Source organism: Aulonocara sp. 'chitande type north' Nkhata Bay, linkage group LG13, assembly GCF_057382095.1.
Source record: "Aulonocara sp. 'chitande type north' Nkhata Bay isolate Kocher_YH1m ecotype deep benthic linkage group LG13, A_spYH_male_GT1.1, whole genome shotgun sequence".
Taxonomy (NCBI): domain Eukaryota; kingdom Metazoa; phylum Chordata; class Actinopteri; order Cichliformes; family Cichlidae; genus Aulonocara; species Aulonocara sp. 'chitande type north' Nkhata Bay.
Window position 1 is genome coordinate 7830177 of NC_141356.1, and position 17699 is coordinate 7847875.

At 39.9% G+C, this 17699-nt stretch overlaps 2 protein-coding genes across 4 annotated transcripts; one reads left to right on the forward strand and one right to left on the reverse strand.

Annotated features, from left to right (window-relative positions):
- Positions 1 to 193: 193 nt before the first annotated feature.
- herc4 (HECT and RLD domain containing E3 ubiquitin protein ligase 4) lies at positions 194 to 15960 on the reverse strand. Of its 3 annotated transcripts, XM_086258503.1 has the most exons (23): positions 14849 to 15956; positions 14569 to 14728; positions 14355 to 14431; positions 14038 to 14259; positions 13867 to 13958; positions 11193 to 11323; positions 10931 to 11085; positions 10556 to 10632; positions 9666 to 9790; positions 9451 to 9510; positions 8526 to 8637; positions 7847 to 8036; positions 7438 to 7610; positions 7225 to 7344; positions 7036 to 7134; positions 6782 to 6949; positions 5915 to 6058; positions 5657 to 5823; positions 5451 to 5517; positions 5277 to 5359; positions 4953 to 5136; positions 4403 to 4505; positions 194 to 4291 (listed from the first exon to the last, which is right to left on the reverse strand). In XM_086258503.1, the coding sequence occupies exons 1-23, from the start codon at positions 15180 to 15182 to the stop codon at positions 4083 to 4085; spliced, it is 3252 nt and encodes a 1083-aa protein (XP_086114629.1). In that variant the 5' UTR covers positions 15183 to 15956; the 3' UTR covers positions 194 to 4082. The 3 variants fall into 3 exon arrangements, 1 of the variants encoding a protein (XP_086114629.1); XR_015124368.1 differs by lacking the exons at positions 194 to 4291; positions 4403 to 4505; positions 4953 to 5136 and having other exon boundaries at positions 5291 to 5359; positions 5631 to 5823; positions 14849 to 15959; XR_015124369.1 differs by lacking the exons at positions 194 to 4291; positions 4403 to 4505; positions 4953 to 5136 and having other exon boundaries at positions 5321 to 5359; positions 5605 to 5823; positions 14849 to 15960.
- cox5b2 (cytochrome c oxidase subunit 5B2) lies at positions 856 to 2483 on the forward strand. The gene is made up of 4 exons (XM_086258506.1): positions 856 to 1048; positions 1878 to 1948; positions 2028 to 2127; positions 2233 to 2483. Exons 1-4 carry the CDS (start codon positions 952 to 954, stop codon positions 2343 to 2345), a joined length of 381 nt encoding a protein of 126 aa, XP_086114632.1. The 5' UTR covers positions 856 to 951; the 3' UTR covers positions 2346 to 2483.
- Positions 15961 to 17699: the final 1739 nt, after the last annotated feature.

The window sequence follows — 17699 nt, forward strand, 5'->3', positions numbered from 1 at the left end:
TTTACAAATAGAACAGAATAGAAAAATCCTTTAATTGTCCCACAAGGGGAAATTTGATTGTAACAGCAGCAAAAAAGACCGTCTGTTTGTTGAGTTTGTTTGAGTTTATTTTCACCCTCAAATGAGCTGACTGCTTCTGCTCTACAAAAACACACACAATATATATATATATTTTTTTTTACAGAAACACATATTTACATCATGGACAATGTACAAAAACAGAGTACTGTACAGTTATTAAGATCGAAGTACAGATGAAAGTGGAAAACCCAGGTTTTATTGCGCAAACAGAGCAGGGTACTGGAAGATGTTTAAATAATTAAGAATATTTAGAAAATGTACAGATTGTGCATTGTATCTGTGCATCAAAAGGTAAATGTAACTTCCAATATGTCAGTATATATAAACTGAGAAAAAATAATGTGCAAGTTATAACAGTAGTAGTTGTTCAGTTGATTAGTGCAAATTACAGCGCTGATGTAAACACCTATGTGTGTTGGGAGCAAACCTTATGTACATAAGATTTTAATTTTTATCTTTTATGTTTGTTTAAGTGTAAGTCTGAGGTCCGTGGGAGCACTGCAATTTCAAATGCCCGTGTATGGTTTGTACATTTGGTTTTTGAGTTTGATGGTTCCTTCTTCCCTTGTAATTGCACGGAAATGTAAACTAAATAACTACAATAACAGGTGCTATCTTAAAGTGTTTTTTTTTTTTTTGTTGCTGTTTTTTTACATAACAAAAATGAAACTACGTTTTTCTATAATAAAGTATACAGCGGTGTTTACCACCCGTAGAGCGTGCCTCCCACTGCTGAATCTGATTGGTCGGATCAGCTGCGCTTCTGCTCATTGGCCCGCGCACCCGTCACTCAGGCGGTTGTAGTGGGGTCATTTCAGTCCGGTTTATAGCAGAGTCAGGTCATTCACTGTACTTGAAAAAGGCACTATAATGGCGGGACGTCTTCTTCTCCGAGCTTGTACAACAACACTGCAGCTGAGGAGCGGCGTGCTGGCCCCGCTGCACCGTTCAATGGCCACAGTGAGAGGTAGGACTCCGTATTTACGACAGGAGACGTGACTTCACAGGCCTCCGGAGTGCGTTACAGCCACAGCTGTCACCGCTCACTAGACTTAGTGCGAAAAGCGAAAGGCTGGTTATATTGGCAATTTTAGCGGCGTCTTTATTGTTTAGTTTGGTAGCTGACAAGTTAGTAACAAGGAGTTTGCAGTACGTGCTAGCTAGCTACCGCCAGTGTTTTATTTACAGCAAAAAGAAACACCTGTGTACATATTTATTTACAGAAGTAAAACATATTTGTGGGAGGCCTAAGTGCTTTGAGATACACAAAACCCCTACCTAAATACGACTATAAAGTACACCTTAAAAAAAATGAAGGTCATTTGGACTTTAGCGAGTGGAAAGGCCTTTGATAGACCCACCTCCTTTGGCAGACTCTGTTGGGCAGGTGCCAGCACCCTGATAGGGGACAGGAGTGTGTTATTGTGGGAGGCGTCCAATGCTGACGTGCAGGCTTGCCCGCACTCATTACAGAGTTTATTATAGTTCTGTATTTTCTAATTAGTTATAATTTTTATTTCGTTTTGAGCTTTTCTTTTTAATTTAGTTTAGTTTTTGTTCTTAGAAGACGTTTAGTGTTGGTTTCTGTGTTAGTTTTAGTCTTTTTAGTTATTAGTGTGCGGAGGCCATATGCAAGAGGTAAGATTTAAGCAAGTTATTATAGGCTTTTAATATAAAACTGATTTTTTTTTTAAGCAGCTGAATCAAATACAGATTTTTTTTGTTTATTATTTGTATATATTATTATCATTTATTCATTTTTTTAATAGAAACCTTTTTGCTATTTAATTTTTCAGGCATACCAACAGATGAAGAACAGGCCACTGGGCTGGAGCGCCGTACCCTCCAGGCCCTCAAACAGGGAAAGGTAGGCTACTGTATACATATGATAATGAACCTGAACTGCACATAAGCTAATTTTTTTCTTTTTCCCGTTTACATCACAGGACCCTTACAGCATCCTGAAACCAAAGCACTATGCTGGTACCAAAGAAGACCCTCACATTGTGCCAGGCATTGGAACCAAGAGGCTGGTGGGATGTCTCTGTAAGTGATGCATAATGAATACAATTTCCCCTTTATGAATCTGTTTTACCAGTGTTAAAAACTTTTTTTTCTTTTTTAATTATAACTTTTTAAAAATCTTTGCAGGTGAGGAAGACAACACTGCTATTGTGTGGTTCTGGCTTCATGAGGGAGAGGCCCAGCGCTGTCCTTCCTGTGGTTCCCACTATAAGCTTGTCCATCACGAGTTGCCCCACTGATACCAAAACTAACACACAAAGCCCCCAAATTGGGCAACAACAGACAAGTGTATTTGCCTCCTTTAAGGCCATATTCTGCAGTGTGCGCACATCATTCAACTTGTACAGTTTATGATTAAATTGTGACTTGAAGTGGAATGTGTTGATGGGTATTTTCATGAGGGAACAGACAGTTAAAATATTAAAGGTTAATTTACTATATAAGCTGGACTTTAAAGGGGACCTATTATTCTGATTTCCAACATATTTTAATTCATCACAGCAGCTTTGTTTTTCTTATACTCTACCTTAATGCAGGCCCTCAGATTTCATCTCTCTGACTTTAAGGTAACTTTATTTCTGATTGGCTGCCCCTCAAAGGTTTCTATTGCGCTTTCGACTACATTTCTGACACCTCAACAGTTGCCCTTGAAGAAATGTGTCATTGTGTCAACAATTAGCCAATCATAGGGAAAAATCACCTTCTTTGGAAGAATGAAGTGATATTATAAATGTGAAATCTCAAAAAATCGCCATTATTTACCGTCTAGATTTTGGCGTAAATAATTACTTTGGCTGTCTTTACCGCTTTCATGAGCCCCTCCACTTGCAGGATGTGAATAGGAAATGGCTGTGTGCCCGAGATGACATCTGCCCTTTGTAACTTCATACAAACCCAAGAGTAGGAAGACGTTGATGCCTGAGCACACGGATTACACATACCTATACTTACCACCTCCTCTGAAACTCTGGTCAGGTGTCATAAGAACATCCATCATCAGAACATATTTGAAAGAAAATAACAAAAAGCAGAATTAACCCCTTTTAAAAACAAAATGTGGTATATTTTTTGTTAAAAAATACCTTCTACAGCAATATTCAAACACAAGGTACTATATTAAAAATAACCAACCTTTCATAAGAACTTAGAACCTTACCAGCAAGTAACCCATTTATTTCAGTGGCTGTACTTTGTTTTTATTTGTGGATTGTTAAGGCAGACAGCCAAGAAAATCCACTCAGCATCTATAGCAAACACTTCGCATTGCTCTCGAGCAAATGTCACAAGAGAACCTTTGTCAAACAAAGTAGATTTACATTGGCTAACAATTTTTGCAACAGGGGATGAAAAAACCCAAACTCCTGTAAAATACGGTGTCACTTTGATGACAAAGCCATGCAGAAAATACTGCTAGAGTGTAGTTTAAAAAATATGTTTCTGTTGACACCTTGTCAGATGTGAATCAGGTCTTATTTTTCTCTATATTTTTTGGGGGGGTGGAATTACGTGGTATTTTGTGGTGTTTGACTACATTTTAAACCAGTAAAAACATAATAGAAGCATCTCACTGTCACAATAAATTAGGTGTTAAGCATTAGAAAAATTTCACTGCATTTTACAGGAGTTTGTCAGTTTATTTATGCCCCTGTGCTGTATATACCAGTAGTTTGCTTCGTCCTATCCAAACATGAATAAAAGCATATCTACATGAGCAATATTAAATGTGAATCAAATTGTGTGGGATTGGACTTCAAATACTTTGATGGCAAGAAAGCAGCTGGAAAAAAAATAAAAAAAATCAACATTAACATGAAAGTCCAGCCGTTCATCTCAGTCACCTTTAGTGTCATGTGGCCTCCTTTTTAATTTTTATTTTTTTCAACTTGTGTTTGACTCATCCAGACTGAGAAGTCTGCAAAAAACCATCTGGGAATGTGGTTGCCATCAACAGTCTCAACATGGATTTTTATGTTCTATCAGGCAAGATTGAAGCCTTGATTGTGATCTATAGCCTGTAGCAGCTTCTCACGGAGCATTTCTAGACTCGTGTACTTGGGCAGGTCCAGCAGGTTGAAGCAGGTGTGGGCGACAGGTAAGTAATGCTCCCCTCCACCAGTAGGCTGGATCACCAGTTTCAAGCTTTTCATGCCCAAGATGGGGATGCGGTCACTTCCAGTGAGGAACACTGTAAAGACAAGATTTTTGTTTCTCTTCATTCTTCAAGGTCCGTATGTAACATGCAAACTCACACAAAATTAATGAAATTAACTTTTCTGCTGTTTAGGGCAACACTTACAGAGAAACTGTTTTTTCTTCTCCAATGGAAGATTGTGAAACACCTCCCAGAAAAGCCTGATTGTAGGGTGGTCTGTCCAGTACTCCCCTTTGTACTCAGTAGTCTATGAGCAAAAGAGCATAAACAAAAATGATTTTCATAATCCATCTTATAATGTACAAGGCTCACTTTAAAAAGTGAGATTCACAGTGGCCACTGGGGCTTTTAAATGATGTATTGACTGAGAAACCAAGGATACTGCACACTCTTACATCAGCAACCTGCCAATCACACCATACCGGCAAATGTTTCCTTAATTCACAAAATGAAGATTATACTGTATTAGATGGAATGTTAAACTAGCATACAAGACCATAAACTAAATTCGTAAAATGTTTACCGAGGTAATAAATCAAGTGAGACATAAGGAAATTTCAATACAGCTAGAGGAGTCGCCCCCTGCTGGACACTCGGAAAAATACAGATTTCATAGTCCTAAAGGCTATGCAGATATTTTCTTCACATTGCGTGGCCAGATGCAATTTTTACTAATCACTATTTAATACAAAACCTTTTCAAGCTCCATCCAGTCATAGTTGGTATTGCCGATAACCATGGCTTGCAGTTCGTTTGGCTGGAAGAGTTCTAAAACTTTCCCACCGCACACTTTGTGGAAGCCTGAATAGAAGCACTCGAAGAGTGGAGCTACCGATGTGTTGAAAACATAGTCTACATAGGCACTGACGAAATCTTGCCTAGAGGAGAAGAAAGTAAGAAAAATGAGAGTAACGTGAATGTTTCAACAACAGTCCAAAATATTCATGAATCCCTTAGTGGATAACTGCTAATGGATAAATATCAGGACAACTTTAAAAAAAAAAAAAAAAATCTTTACCTGTTTGACATATTGACGTTAATGTTTTCCCCATTTGGTACAAGCTCCAAAACCTCTGTGGCACCGTAGTTTTCCTCTGTGATCTGAAAAAATAAAAAATAAAAATCATATGATAGGTGGATGACACAACTTACTTTAACCACAGCAGAAAATGTTGATAGTCAATCATCTTACTGTGAAATTCAAGCAGAAGGTTTCCTCAAGGTCATCTTCTGTGTAGTCTAGTAGCTGCTGCAGACTCCTGGATGAACAGGAACACAATTCCCTGTGTGATTACTGTGGCATTGAAAGGTTTAGATGACGTTAAGACAATGCCAAGGTAAACTACCATTCATAAACATATTAAATGGAAACCTCAGGTGACTGTTCCTTGATCTGACCTTCCCACATCTGGCATTAGCTCTTTCAGGTCTTCTAGCGTTGGCTTCTTCTTCAGAAGCTTCTTGTAAAGGGCCAAGGGGAAGTTGAGCTCAACGATGGTGAGATTGTAGATGGCCAGACCGCAGATGACCCCGATGAGGTTGAACAAGTCAATGTCCTCAAATGTCTGCAAGGGACAGTCGGTGATTGTCAGCATTTAATCGAGGAAGGTTTTCACAAAGATCACGCGGAGATGCCGCCTGGTTTAAAGCAAGTACCTTGTTTGAAAACCAGATGAGGCGAGACTCCTCGTAGTAACGAAACATTCCGTATTTGGGATCAAGCAGCTCTTTCATGATCAGAAGGAAGAACTCCTTTCTCACGCCGCCTGCATCGACAGCCTCTTCTCCCACAAAGATCACCTGCCACAAATGTCACAAGTAAGTCACAGTACCGTTTGAACCTGGCATACTCTGTGGGTTCATTACCATGAGCAGCATCTTTCACATTCATATATGTATTTTCATTCATAACTAGGAACTTCATCCTAAGTGTACTTGATTTAAATTTGGCTGTTAGCTCGTTCAGTTGTCTTCGTTGTCAAGGCCACGGCTCCTGCGATACTTAGCGATCGCTACCTGGAAATCCTGTTCCAACCACTTGCACCACTCTGTGTGCTCACTGGATCACCACTTCTGTGTCGAAATTGTGAGGAGTTGAGACAGAATCTACAGTTTTGAACCTTAAGAACGGATTTACAATTCGCAACACTGTAAAAAAAGGCCTAGCATGCTTTAAGTCAAGCTTGTGACCTAATGTTGATGCTACGTTTGGACGTTGTGGACTTATAAACCTGAAGAGTGCCTTTTTTACACTCTCTAGCTCTTAGCTGTATGATGTTTCTTCCCTGAGTTAGTGGTGTCGTTGTAGACTGCAAGGAGGTCCATGTTGAAATCACACACGCACATGTGCATGTTGTCAGCACGGGACTTCCTGGAAACAATCCAATAATAGCACAAGTACTGGAAGGGATCCAGAGTTTACAAGAATATGACTGGAATGGAAATGGTGGCCAAATTTAAATCAGGTTTGGGTTATGCTGCTTCTTTTTTTTTTAAAGCTTCAAACTTAAATGCTGTTTCTACCTTTAGTGGCTTCTTATAGTCAACATTCTTAGACTTCCTGAGCACTTCCATAGTGTCTCCAACAATGTTTTCCCTGCGAACGATGAGGATGAGGCACGGGTTGACGGATTCCACAGCCGGTAGGAACATGGAGCTGAAATTTTGCATCTGTGCCTGGTCCACTGCCATCTGTTAATACAGAAAACACATGATTATGAAGCGATTAGTGAGAATAAAGGTAAGAAACTGCCTTTAAGAGGTTTAGTGAGTAGTACCTGCATTTGTAAGACAGCATCTGTCTGAAGGAGTGTAGTCTTTGCTTGGGCATCAAATACAAAGGGATACTTGCACAGAGTCACCACACCATCATGTCCCTGGGGATAGAGCATAAACAAAAGGTTCACATCAAAACCTTAACATAGAAAGATGTATTACTGAATCGCAGAGCCAACATCCAGACTCACCATTGGGTACATCTGCCTCTGAAGCCATGTGACATAGTCATTTCGGATGTCTATCAGGTTGTCCAACTCATGAATGTAGAACTTGCCATACTGAATGATGTGTCCCGCTTTCTCGCTCACCTGAAGCGAGAAGTGGGAGAGACTGCCACTTGTAGTCCTTTAAAGAAGGATATAATGTGCAGCAGGAATTTAACACTGCACCTTTTTCCTCACCTTGTGTAGGATTTCCAGGAGTCGCAGCGACGTGTCCAGAAAACAGGTGAAAATTCTCTGCTCTACTGCGGGAATGCCCACCTTGTGCATCTGCAGCAGATACACCACCACTTCCTTGTACAGTTCAACTAGCCGCTGGAAGACTGGGGACTCAAACGTAGACCACCAGTTTCCTGCAAATACATGAGCAAACACTAAATTTGTGCTCCTCAAAACCCTTTTAAGACAGTGTAAAGTGCTCATTTTTCCCAGTCCTAACTATACCATCTGGAATTTAATTCCTGCATAAGATTTATGACAAATATAAGCTATTTTAAGACCTTATTTTCCTGAACAATAAGGTCTTAAGTATAGTATGTAGTACTAATGTAGTATGGAAAGCTTAAAGAAACTCCTTCATCCTACCTACCTAGTACCTTCAGTGGAGCCTCTTTTAGGCTGATGACTGATTTGGCAAATGGGATAGAGATGGTGACGTAGTTATTTCGGTTAGTGAAGAGAGGGCATTCTGGAAGAGTGAGGTAGAGTCTCAGGGCTTCGATGTCTGGAGGAGAATTGTTTAGCCTGGGAATGAGGTTCTTCTCCAGACTAGCAGCAATCTGAGGCAGACAGACGAAGGGAAACAGGTCTGTTATGATTAATGTGATAATCCTGAATGCATACAAACTGCTGATGAGGTGTGGGGTAAAGTGCAACAATAACACACTGAATGGACCAGAGTACCGGAAATAACTGGAGCCGACACAGTAATAAAACGTCACTGGGGACATTTACACTATAAAAACATCTTCTGGTCAGGTACCAAATCAAAATAAAATGAACGTCGTTGACAAGACAGCAGATGAGCAAAGGTCATAAACACTGTTGAAGAGTATGAGGAATGAAAAAGAAACTCCAAGTCAGAGGAACTTCACCAGTCAGAGAAAATATATTAGTGCCCAAGTATTTGGCATGGCACTGACACGACACAGAATGCAGTTTTGAATTACAGTGAAGAATCCAGAATTTAGTCCCCTCCAAGACCTTGAATTGAACAAGTAAAAGGAGATGGATGGGTGGATGGAACTATATTATATGTGGCCACTGACCTGCTGAGCAATCTCAGGGTGACCCTCTTGGATTACTTTGTTGAAGAGCAGGCGAGCCATGTTCATATCCACCCCTGAACATTTACTGCTGGTACTGTAGTGATCTGGATGACTGCGTTTATAAAAAAAGGGAAAAAACAAAATCAGCACTCAGAATGAGATAATTACAAAAACGCTAGGCAATAACTACAACAATACATATATATATATATATATATATATACATAATATAACAATACATAAAATATATATATATATATATATTATATATATATATATATATACATAAAATATATATATATATATATATATATATATATATATATATATATATATATATATATATATATATATATATATATATATATATATATATATATATACACACATACATAATATAACAATACATAAAATATATATATATATATTAATCTAAAGTTCTAAACTGATCGGACAGCGCTTCAGAGTGCAGATGGTTAATGAGCTGAAGCACACTTCAAAAGCAGCCCAAAGGTTTCTCAAAGCAAAGAAACAGGATATGCTTCAGTGGCCAAATCAGAATCTGCTCTCAACCCAGGAGAGCACGCTTTTTATCTGGTCAAAGCGGTGACAACAGAACAAGCTCTAGATTTACCATGACAGCAGATAAGTGTCAGTACTGAATGTTGTTATCGTTGAGCTTCCTGCTTTCATGGCTAAAACTGTGGCCATCTCAATTTCATGTTTTTATATAGCCTACCAAACTCGTGCATTCACCTGGCTCATATGACGGGAGCAGCTTAAGAAAGCTTTAATTATCTAATTAGAGAGTAAATAAACAAGAAATTCAGCAAAAAAAAAAAAAAAGTGTTGATTTTAATGTAAATCAGTCAAAATGATTTTTCTGACTAGATTATGACTTTTGAAATATCTGGAGTGCATTTACCTCATTGACAGGAAAGACCCATTTAGGCAGCTTGCTGAGGAGAACACGAGGTCGATCTCACTAAGGAAACCAGAAAAGGCAAATAATTACTGTGTAAATCTCCAAAAAGGATCTGGTAATTTGATTCTACTCAAACACACCATGTCTAAAACAAACTAAAACTCCAATATGCCGAGGATCTACTGAGGGGGAAAAAAAGAAGAAGAAAACTTTACTTGGAGATGTCGAGCGGGAGTCTTCCTTGTGAGTGGTTCAACCATTTTTGTATGAGATCCTCATTCAAGGAGTAAATCTTTCTCTGGGGATCTTGTATCCTTGTGTCATCTCCGTTCTGAAGGCTCTGCACCAAAAAGTATAAAAGTTAGACAAATAAAAACTGAAAAATGTAAACCTGTGTAAATAAAACTGAGTGAAGAAACAGATCAGATGTGTGTAAAAACAGTATTCACAGCTATCTGCGGCACATTTTAGAAGAAGGTGCTTCTAAGAAAAGAAAAAAAAGTGACATACATCCTCATTACAAATTAAATTCTGCTTGAAAAATCATCATACGCTACATGGCAACGTGTTTTAAAACCAACACCAGCTTGCATTGACTGTCGGGGATCAGCTGGAGCAGTCTGCTTTAATTAGATTGACAAACGCAATTCTGTTTCCTGGAATTCGAAAACTTTAATTACAAGATTTTAACTTGAAGTCATTTTCTTATTTTTCAAATTTCTTATGGTTTTACTGGTACGTTTCGCCTTCTTTAACTCATGTGAATGGTGACGTTGTCAAACAACACTGTGGTATAAAATTACACGCGAACCCATGTGCTAAGATTTTTTTTTAAATTCCAGATAATTACAGGTTGTGTCTGGAAATATTTACAATCTCAGCTCATCTGCCTGACATTGCTCTCACTCCCCAGCAGTGATAATAATGCTTTAGTTCAAATCACTGTTGTTCAGCTGCTCACTATTATCGAGTACTGCCAGTACCATTGTTTTTACTGTAGAGTAAAAACGATAGCATTCAGGACAGCTGTGCAATTATTAAAACGTGCTGTACATTTGTAAGCATCTCCATGAAATCTCTGTTTCAGAGGAGAGGGAAAACTTACGTTGGTACTGCAATAGTGAGCAAAGCTTTGATCTCCTCCAGCATAAATCCGTTTGACACAACAGTTCTCCTCTGAATCTGCAAAAGTGAGGGAAAATAGGTTTTTTGTGTTATTAAAACATCTTACCATCGAGTTTTACGTTTGAAATAAACCCATCAAACTAATGATGTAATGTGCTTTTACAACTTCAGATTCAGATTAAAGCTAATAAATCTCCACGTTCAGATGGATACACAGCAGAATTATAGAAAACGTAGTCAGAGAAAACGTAAATGGAGAACCCTATCGATTAATACATTTGACTGCTTATGATTCAAACTTTACACCCCTCAAAAATGGAAGGATGTTTTGGTTTTACATTTGCTGTCCCCTCACCTGTATCTGTTGCAGTGCTGGCGACTACCCAGGGACCTTTAACAAGAGCAGGGCTTTTTCTGTTGGAAGTGGACCGTGTGCCAAGCTGCCCGTTCCCTCCGAGCCCAAATGAATCCATCTTCCCCGATGACGGCGTGAAAGCCAGCGTGTGTTGCCTTGACCGCACAGCAATTTGAAACGTTACTAGCAGCCTTGTGACTTTTTAGTATAATTCACTGACGTTGTATTTTAGATAAACGCGCAAAAACAAAGTCGATTTTACCTTCCACATGCAATCTGTGTGACTACATTTCCCATGAGCTCAAACACTTTTCTGGGGTTTATTTCATGATTTGTAGAGTTATGCCCAAGCTGTCCATATCCTCCTGCTCCAAATGTGAACACGCCCCCTTCCTGCATTTAAAAACAACAGAACCAGTTATTCCGACCTTCAAAAGGGTTAGCACTGTGCTAACTTGCTAAGGCCAAAGTGTTAGCAAAGACCACTGAACATGAGGCTTGAAGAGACAGAGAGGCATGAAAGACAGCTGTCGTGTTAATGATTTCAGTCTAGTTTTTCCTTAACCAGAAACAGCTAGATTAGTAATGGCACATGCCAGGAGGGGGATTATTTTAACATCCAAGTCTTACAGCAGGGATCCTCCTCCTCTACAGCGTCAGGCCACTACTGAAACAAACTTACTGCGTCTGGGCACCTGGACAGGAAATGGGCATTTTTATCCACCGCTCGAGAAGATTTAAAACTTCACTATTTAACAAACCAAAAAACATTCCAGGTTCTAAATAACGATCCCAACTCATCTATTCTTTTCTAAAAATTAGAAGTAAACACAGAAATGGCATTACTTATGAGCCTAATTACTGAAGACTATTCATAAAAGAAGACTACATGATGAGCATGATTACCCACTGAAAACGTATAATGCTTTTCCCTGTGTAGAAGAGGTCACACCTCGTACTTGTACCAAAAAATGTTGACATCACACCTCATGAAGACCCTGAAGAGACTTATCCTGGACCAGCTTCCAGCACATGGTCAGATCCCTTCCGGTCCTTGACCTGCTCAACAGGGCCTACATCCACCCAGCGCTGTGAGGGTCATGTTTTGATTTCTCCAGTGTGTTCACCACCACCAGCTCGGCTCTGCTGGGTGGATGCCTTGGCAGTGACCTGGATAGTTGGCTCACTGATCTGCAAACCACCTGCAGCACCATGTTGGACAGCAACACCGAAGCCCAGCAGGGGACTGTCCTCTCTCCCTTTCCCTTCACCATGTACACCACAGCCTTCAGCACTGCACAGACACCTGCCACCTTCACAGGTTTCTAATGACTCTGCAGTAGTGATGTATCACACAAGGTGATGAGGAAGAGCATGGGGGTTGTGGATGTGAGAAGGGTTAGAATGCTGGTCACCCCTATTTCCATCCGTGTGGTTTGGGTGCAGACAGGATAAAAATACCTCAGTGTTCACGCCCTCTACAAGAAGAGTCATCTCTATTTTCTTGGATGACTCCTTTAAAATCTAATGGATGACCCAGGATGTTTTGAGTCTGTAATGGCCACTGCCATCCTCTATGCTGTGGTGGGCTGGGGCAGCATGATACCAGCAGACTCAAACCGATCCACAAGGCCAGTATTATAGGTGTGGAGCTCGACTCTGAGAGCAGATGTCAGATGATAGCCGACAATCCTTCACGTTCATTCCATGACTTGCAGGACAGTAACAGGAGCAAAACCTCACTGCACTAAAACGCCACAGGAAATGATTTATAACTGCGATGATCAAACTTCATATCTTCCCCTTATGACACCTGGACTATTTTTACTTCTCATATTTTCTTTATATTGTACATACTATTGTTTAACTTTGGAGTATTTATTTTAACATAATTCACCATTGGTGGAGCATCTTAGTTTTATAAGGATGGTTTACATTTTTTTATGATTTCTTTCCATTTTCTACCTTTCATATCATTTGCTTGAGAGTCTGTGACAAAGCAATTTCCCCCCGTCATTATAAAAGTATTCTGACTCTGATATAAACTGTTACAATGGAGGGTGCTCAGACGAAATGCCTGCAGCATCAAATAATGAGCTCAGTATGTGCGCAAGTAATCCCAGTGAGCCAAATGCTCAGGCAGTTTCAGGCAGTTTATTCTATATCAGCATGATGTCAGTGAGTGCAGACATCCCTAATATAGTCATCTCAGGCGTATAGCTTTGGCCGTGAAGCCACACTGATGTGTTAGTCAAGCCTTCGGTATGAGGGGCAGCCAATCAGAAGAGACTTGGCTAAATGGGAGGGGAGCTAAGGAATATAAAAAAAGAAGAAAGAAAGCAAGCTCGTTTTAAGCAGTAGAGGAACCCAGAAACTGCACCTACAGCACCCGTGGGTACTGAACAGTTTGTTCATCTGACAACAGCTTAATGTTTTTCTAAAGGAGAGCTTTTAAACATCTGTGTGACAAAGCAAAACACTGAAATCTTAATGTATAGCAGACTTAATGTACTGCAGTGATACTGGGATGTTTTCTAACTGGTCGCTTGGCAGCAGCTGTCTCTGAGCAGTATGCAAACTGGAGAGCGAGGACACAACACACTGACTGTGACAAGTGATGCATCTGTAATCCTGCTTGGCTGCTGTTTGGGATCAGTTAAGAAAATGTAACACATATACACTGGCAGATTAAAAACAACAACAACAACAGCAATGAATTAGGAAGAAGGTAAAGAAAGCATAACCCAGCATGGGAGTAAATCCCAGTAAAAGTCCAAGGCCCAGTTTAATGATTTTAAGCCTAAGAATTAAAACCATTAATTAGATTTAAAAGAGCCACTTTTAAATCTAATCATTAATCCCACAGTTTCAAATTTCGGTCTTCTGTACACACAACACTGCAGATCTATCAAAGAACCAAAAAGTATGCAACTTAACTTGGTCAGTGCAGCCGTGTGATCTTCTCCACAGCAAATGTAAATCACTCTCTGTGATCTGAGGGACTTCAGGAGGGCCGGGAAATACCGATCTGAAAAAGACGTCCTGAAAATTAGTCAAAGTTTCGGGTTTGAATGTACAGGGGCACCTTCTAACCTTCTACCACTCACCGTTGCAGTCGTTGAGACCAAGCTGACCGAAATTGTTGCGCCCCCAACCGAACACAGCTCCCGAGGGAGTGAGGGCAAAGCTATGTGCTCCACCTGCTGATATTTGAGCAAAAGGAATGCCCTGCAGAGACTGAATCATCTGGGGTGTGGAAATGCTCTGTCCGTTGATTCCTAACCCAAGTTGGCCATATCGATTCTGGCCCCATGAGAAGATGTGGCCCCCTGTGTTAAAAACGCATATATAATTGAAACGGTTTAACATGACATAAACACTGTAAGCTGCTCTGGATATGTGCTAAGTGCAAACCATTCCTCACCCTTTGAAAGTGCATGGGAGTGCCAGTACCCACAGGCTACCTGAGCAATTTGAACATCTGACAAAGTCTTGATGTTTCTTTTCATACAGAGGAAAAAGAGAGAGAGAAGAATGGCTATATTAGGTCTTTTCATGGTGCCTTTACAAAACAAAGGATGAGCAAGTAGTGCGTTAAGTAGGACACACAGGGGTTTCCTGATAGTTGATGAATTTACCTAGGCACGCGAACACATTCTTCAAAGTTATTTAATCCCAGCTGTCCATCTGAACCAAGACCCCACGAGAAAACCTGTCCTTTGTCATTTAGGGCGAGTGTATGGGCCTCTCCACATGATACAGCCACTATGATCTGTGCATCCAAGGCCACAACTTGCTCTAATAGATGACATAAACAAGTGCTTGCACAGTGAGCAACTTTAAAAAACAAAACAAAACCCCCCAATGTTTTATTAGAAAAACAAACAAACAAACAAACAAACAGCAGACATCACCAACCGGGTTTCTTTCTGGCTTTCTCATGTCCAAGCTGCCCAAGATCATTGCAGCCACAGGTATACACCGTCCCGTCCTCCAGCAGGAAAGCTGTGTGTCTGCGGCCACACCCCACATCACTCACTTGCTTCCCGTGAAAGAATTCACATTTTCGTGGCTCAACCACAATCTCTTCATCAATCCCACCCAAGCCCAGTTGTCCATAGGAAGCATTTCCCCAGCACAGCATTGTAGTTCTCCCTTTAGCTGCACGCAAAAGCAGGATCTCAGGCTCTGTGAAGAAGACACTTGGGCTAATATAACCTTCCAGAGTATAGTCACATATCCCCCGTTTCATTTGCAAGGTGTAATCTAGCTGGTATCACCTAGCAAAGCCGAAAGAGGCAAAACAACATCATCGCCACATGAAACAGACGAAAGCCTGCGGTCAGATTAAGTCATGACTTCAGGATCGTACACCTACATATATATATATGTGTGTATATATAGCGAGAGCACTAGTACGTTGCAGTCTAAACTGACCATGTAAACAGATTAGCCTAGTAAGCTACAGTTAACGGTGTTGGGTGAGTTCCGTTAGGGTTGCTAAAATCGTCAAATAACACCACTTCCGTCGCGGGCGGCTGGGTTTACAAATTAAAGCACATGCCAAAACGTGTTTAAATACGAGTATTGCCAATAACTGTATGTACCCCTACGATTTACACTCTCATAAACATAATTAATAAACTTACACATTTCTTTCTGGGTCACAAATGTATGCGTTTATAATATTGTAAGCGGAAGTATAACTCTTGTCCGTAATGTTAGCACACGCTAGCATGCACCTTGACGAATACAGGCGAGGTAGATCATTTCAGACTGATGGCACTTGACCAACTTAATGACAGTACTTAAAATTATCATAGTGCGATTGGAAAATATTTTAAGAAACATATATGTTTAAGCACTCGACACGTGGTACATGGCTGACTTATACAGACAGTCCTGATATAGCAAGCTAACGTTAGTCAGACCCAAAGACTTTATGCCTGTGTTTGGAACATAACGTACTTAAGAGTTCATTCAGAAACCTGAAGTGACTTCACAGCTGAGTATCTGAACTTAAAGCCCCGCTATTCTTTACTGTTCCGCTAAAAACACAAGTTTAACAACTTACAGCCAGGTGTCTCTTATGTTAGAGCCAAGAGCAAATCTTACCAAAGCCACCAGACCCGACAAGTTTATGATCTGCCAGTGCCTTGTTCGTTAGTTAGTCCGACTGTTAAAACACACATTACAGTACGCTGCTGTCCAAAGACAACTCCCAGGTAAAACCCTACTTAACGCGTTTCTTGGCCGTACAGCAGTTGTTGACAGAGCATCGGAGTGGTTACATTAAAGCAGTCGTCTCAAACTCTGGATGTCCGTTATGTCCTTTTAGAAATAAAAGTGTTTTTATAATAGCAGAGCGGAGAAGAGTACAAGATAGTTAAAATATATACATAAGAGTCCCGAAATGTCCAAAACACGGTCAAGGAGATTTGAATACTTCTCTGAAAGACGCGTAGAGAAGCTCTACACATAAACGCTGTAAGGCTTAATTTGAAGGCAGCTTACAATACCGGAAGTATTAACAGCGCTTTCACGCATTTTCCTTCATGGACGTGAAGAAATGTCGCGAAGCTGCCGAAATGTTCTAGAGCGAGCGCATCCGCGCATGCGTATACCGGCTGCGCTGTACTACCTTTACCTAGGTATGAAAACACGGAGGTTACTCTCCTAGTCCCCGAACTCCATATTCATACACACACACACACACACACACACACACACATACACACACAGACCTCCCCGTTTTCTTTTTCTTGAATGTTTCGCGTTCATACAGAGCACACACGGCATTTATTTGTTATTAATTAGTAAGTAAAAGAAGGAAAGTGAAAGCGCGAAAGACTACTACTGAAGTGCGTAGTATGAACTAGCAAAAGAAAAGTCCACAAATGAATACATTCGAAATAACAACACATATAACGGTATTCAAGATTAAATGTTAATTAATATGTAAGTACATATAAATATATAATACAAGCACATTTTGAATGTGACTATAAGTTGCAGATGTATGTGATTAAATGTGAGGCGTTATAAAAAAAGTGTTATATCTGCATTCTAATCGCAGATATTTTATTTACCTGTAGTTTTGTTCATCTTACGTAATCAGGCTGTAAGTATACTAGAAGAATCTCGAACTTCTACCGGTGTCGTGTCTTTTTCCAAAACCATGTTCGCCAACTTGAGCTGGTTCACAACCACCGGGCTCCCCCTGGTGGAGAGCAAACTCACTTACTCCGATTCAACAAACAAACAAATAGACTGTGTCACCTTCATTAAGATAAGATAAAATACGAGAAGAAGAGAAAATGTAACTTTAAATACAAGGTAAACTCAACAAACATATTAAAAAAGTAGGCATTAAGAGACTCAAATATGCATATATTTTAAAATAATGAAAACAGCAATGCAGCTAATGAGGACATCAAATCAATGTAATTCTCTTTTTTATCATCTGGTTTTAAAAGAGCTTTTTGCCCCAGTTAAAAATAGATTGGACATTTCCTTGATGTACAGTAAGCTTCTGTAACAGAGATCCACATCTGTTCATTCAAAATCCGGCGAACACAGCTAGGTTTCAGACCAAACTTTTGTTTGACTGAATGGTTTAAAAGGAGATGAAAAGTCAGATAGATTCATATCATTCAAACTCCATCTGCTGGTGCACAATGCCATTTATCAGTCTGTCTGTCTCTTTTTGTGTTAGCTGATTTCTTTTATACTGCAATATACTACACATAAAATATGAAAATGTTTATTT

Coding starts and splice junctions, on each gene's coding strand:
- cox5b2 (XM_086258506.1), top strand. CDS start 952: ATGGCGGGACGTCTTCTTCTCCGAGCTTGTACAACAACACTGCAGCTG. Junction 1,949..2,027: donor AGGCCCTCAAACAGGGAAAG/GTAGGCTACTGT, acceptor TTTACATCACAG/GACCCTTACAGCATCCTGAA. Junction 2,128..2,232: donor GAGGCTGGTGGGATGTCTCT/GTAAGTGATGCA, acceptor AAATCTTTGCAG/GTGAGGAAGACAACACTGCT.
- herc4 (XM_086258503.1), bottom strand. CDS start 15,182: ATGAAACGGGGGATATGTGACTATACTCTGGAAGGTTATATTAGCCCA. Junction 6,059..6,781: donor ACTATAAGAAGCCACTAAAG/GTAGAAACAGCA, acceptor CATTTGTGGCAG/GTGATCTTTGTGGGAGAAGA. Junction 5,518..5,656: donor CTAATGCCAGATGTGGGAAG/GTCAGATCAAGG, acceptor CTGTTCATCCAG/GAGTCTGCAGCAGCTACTAG.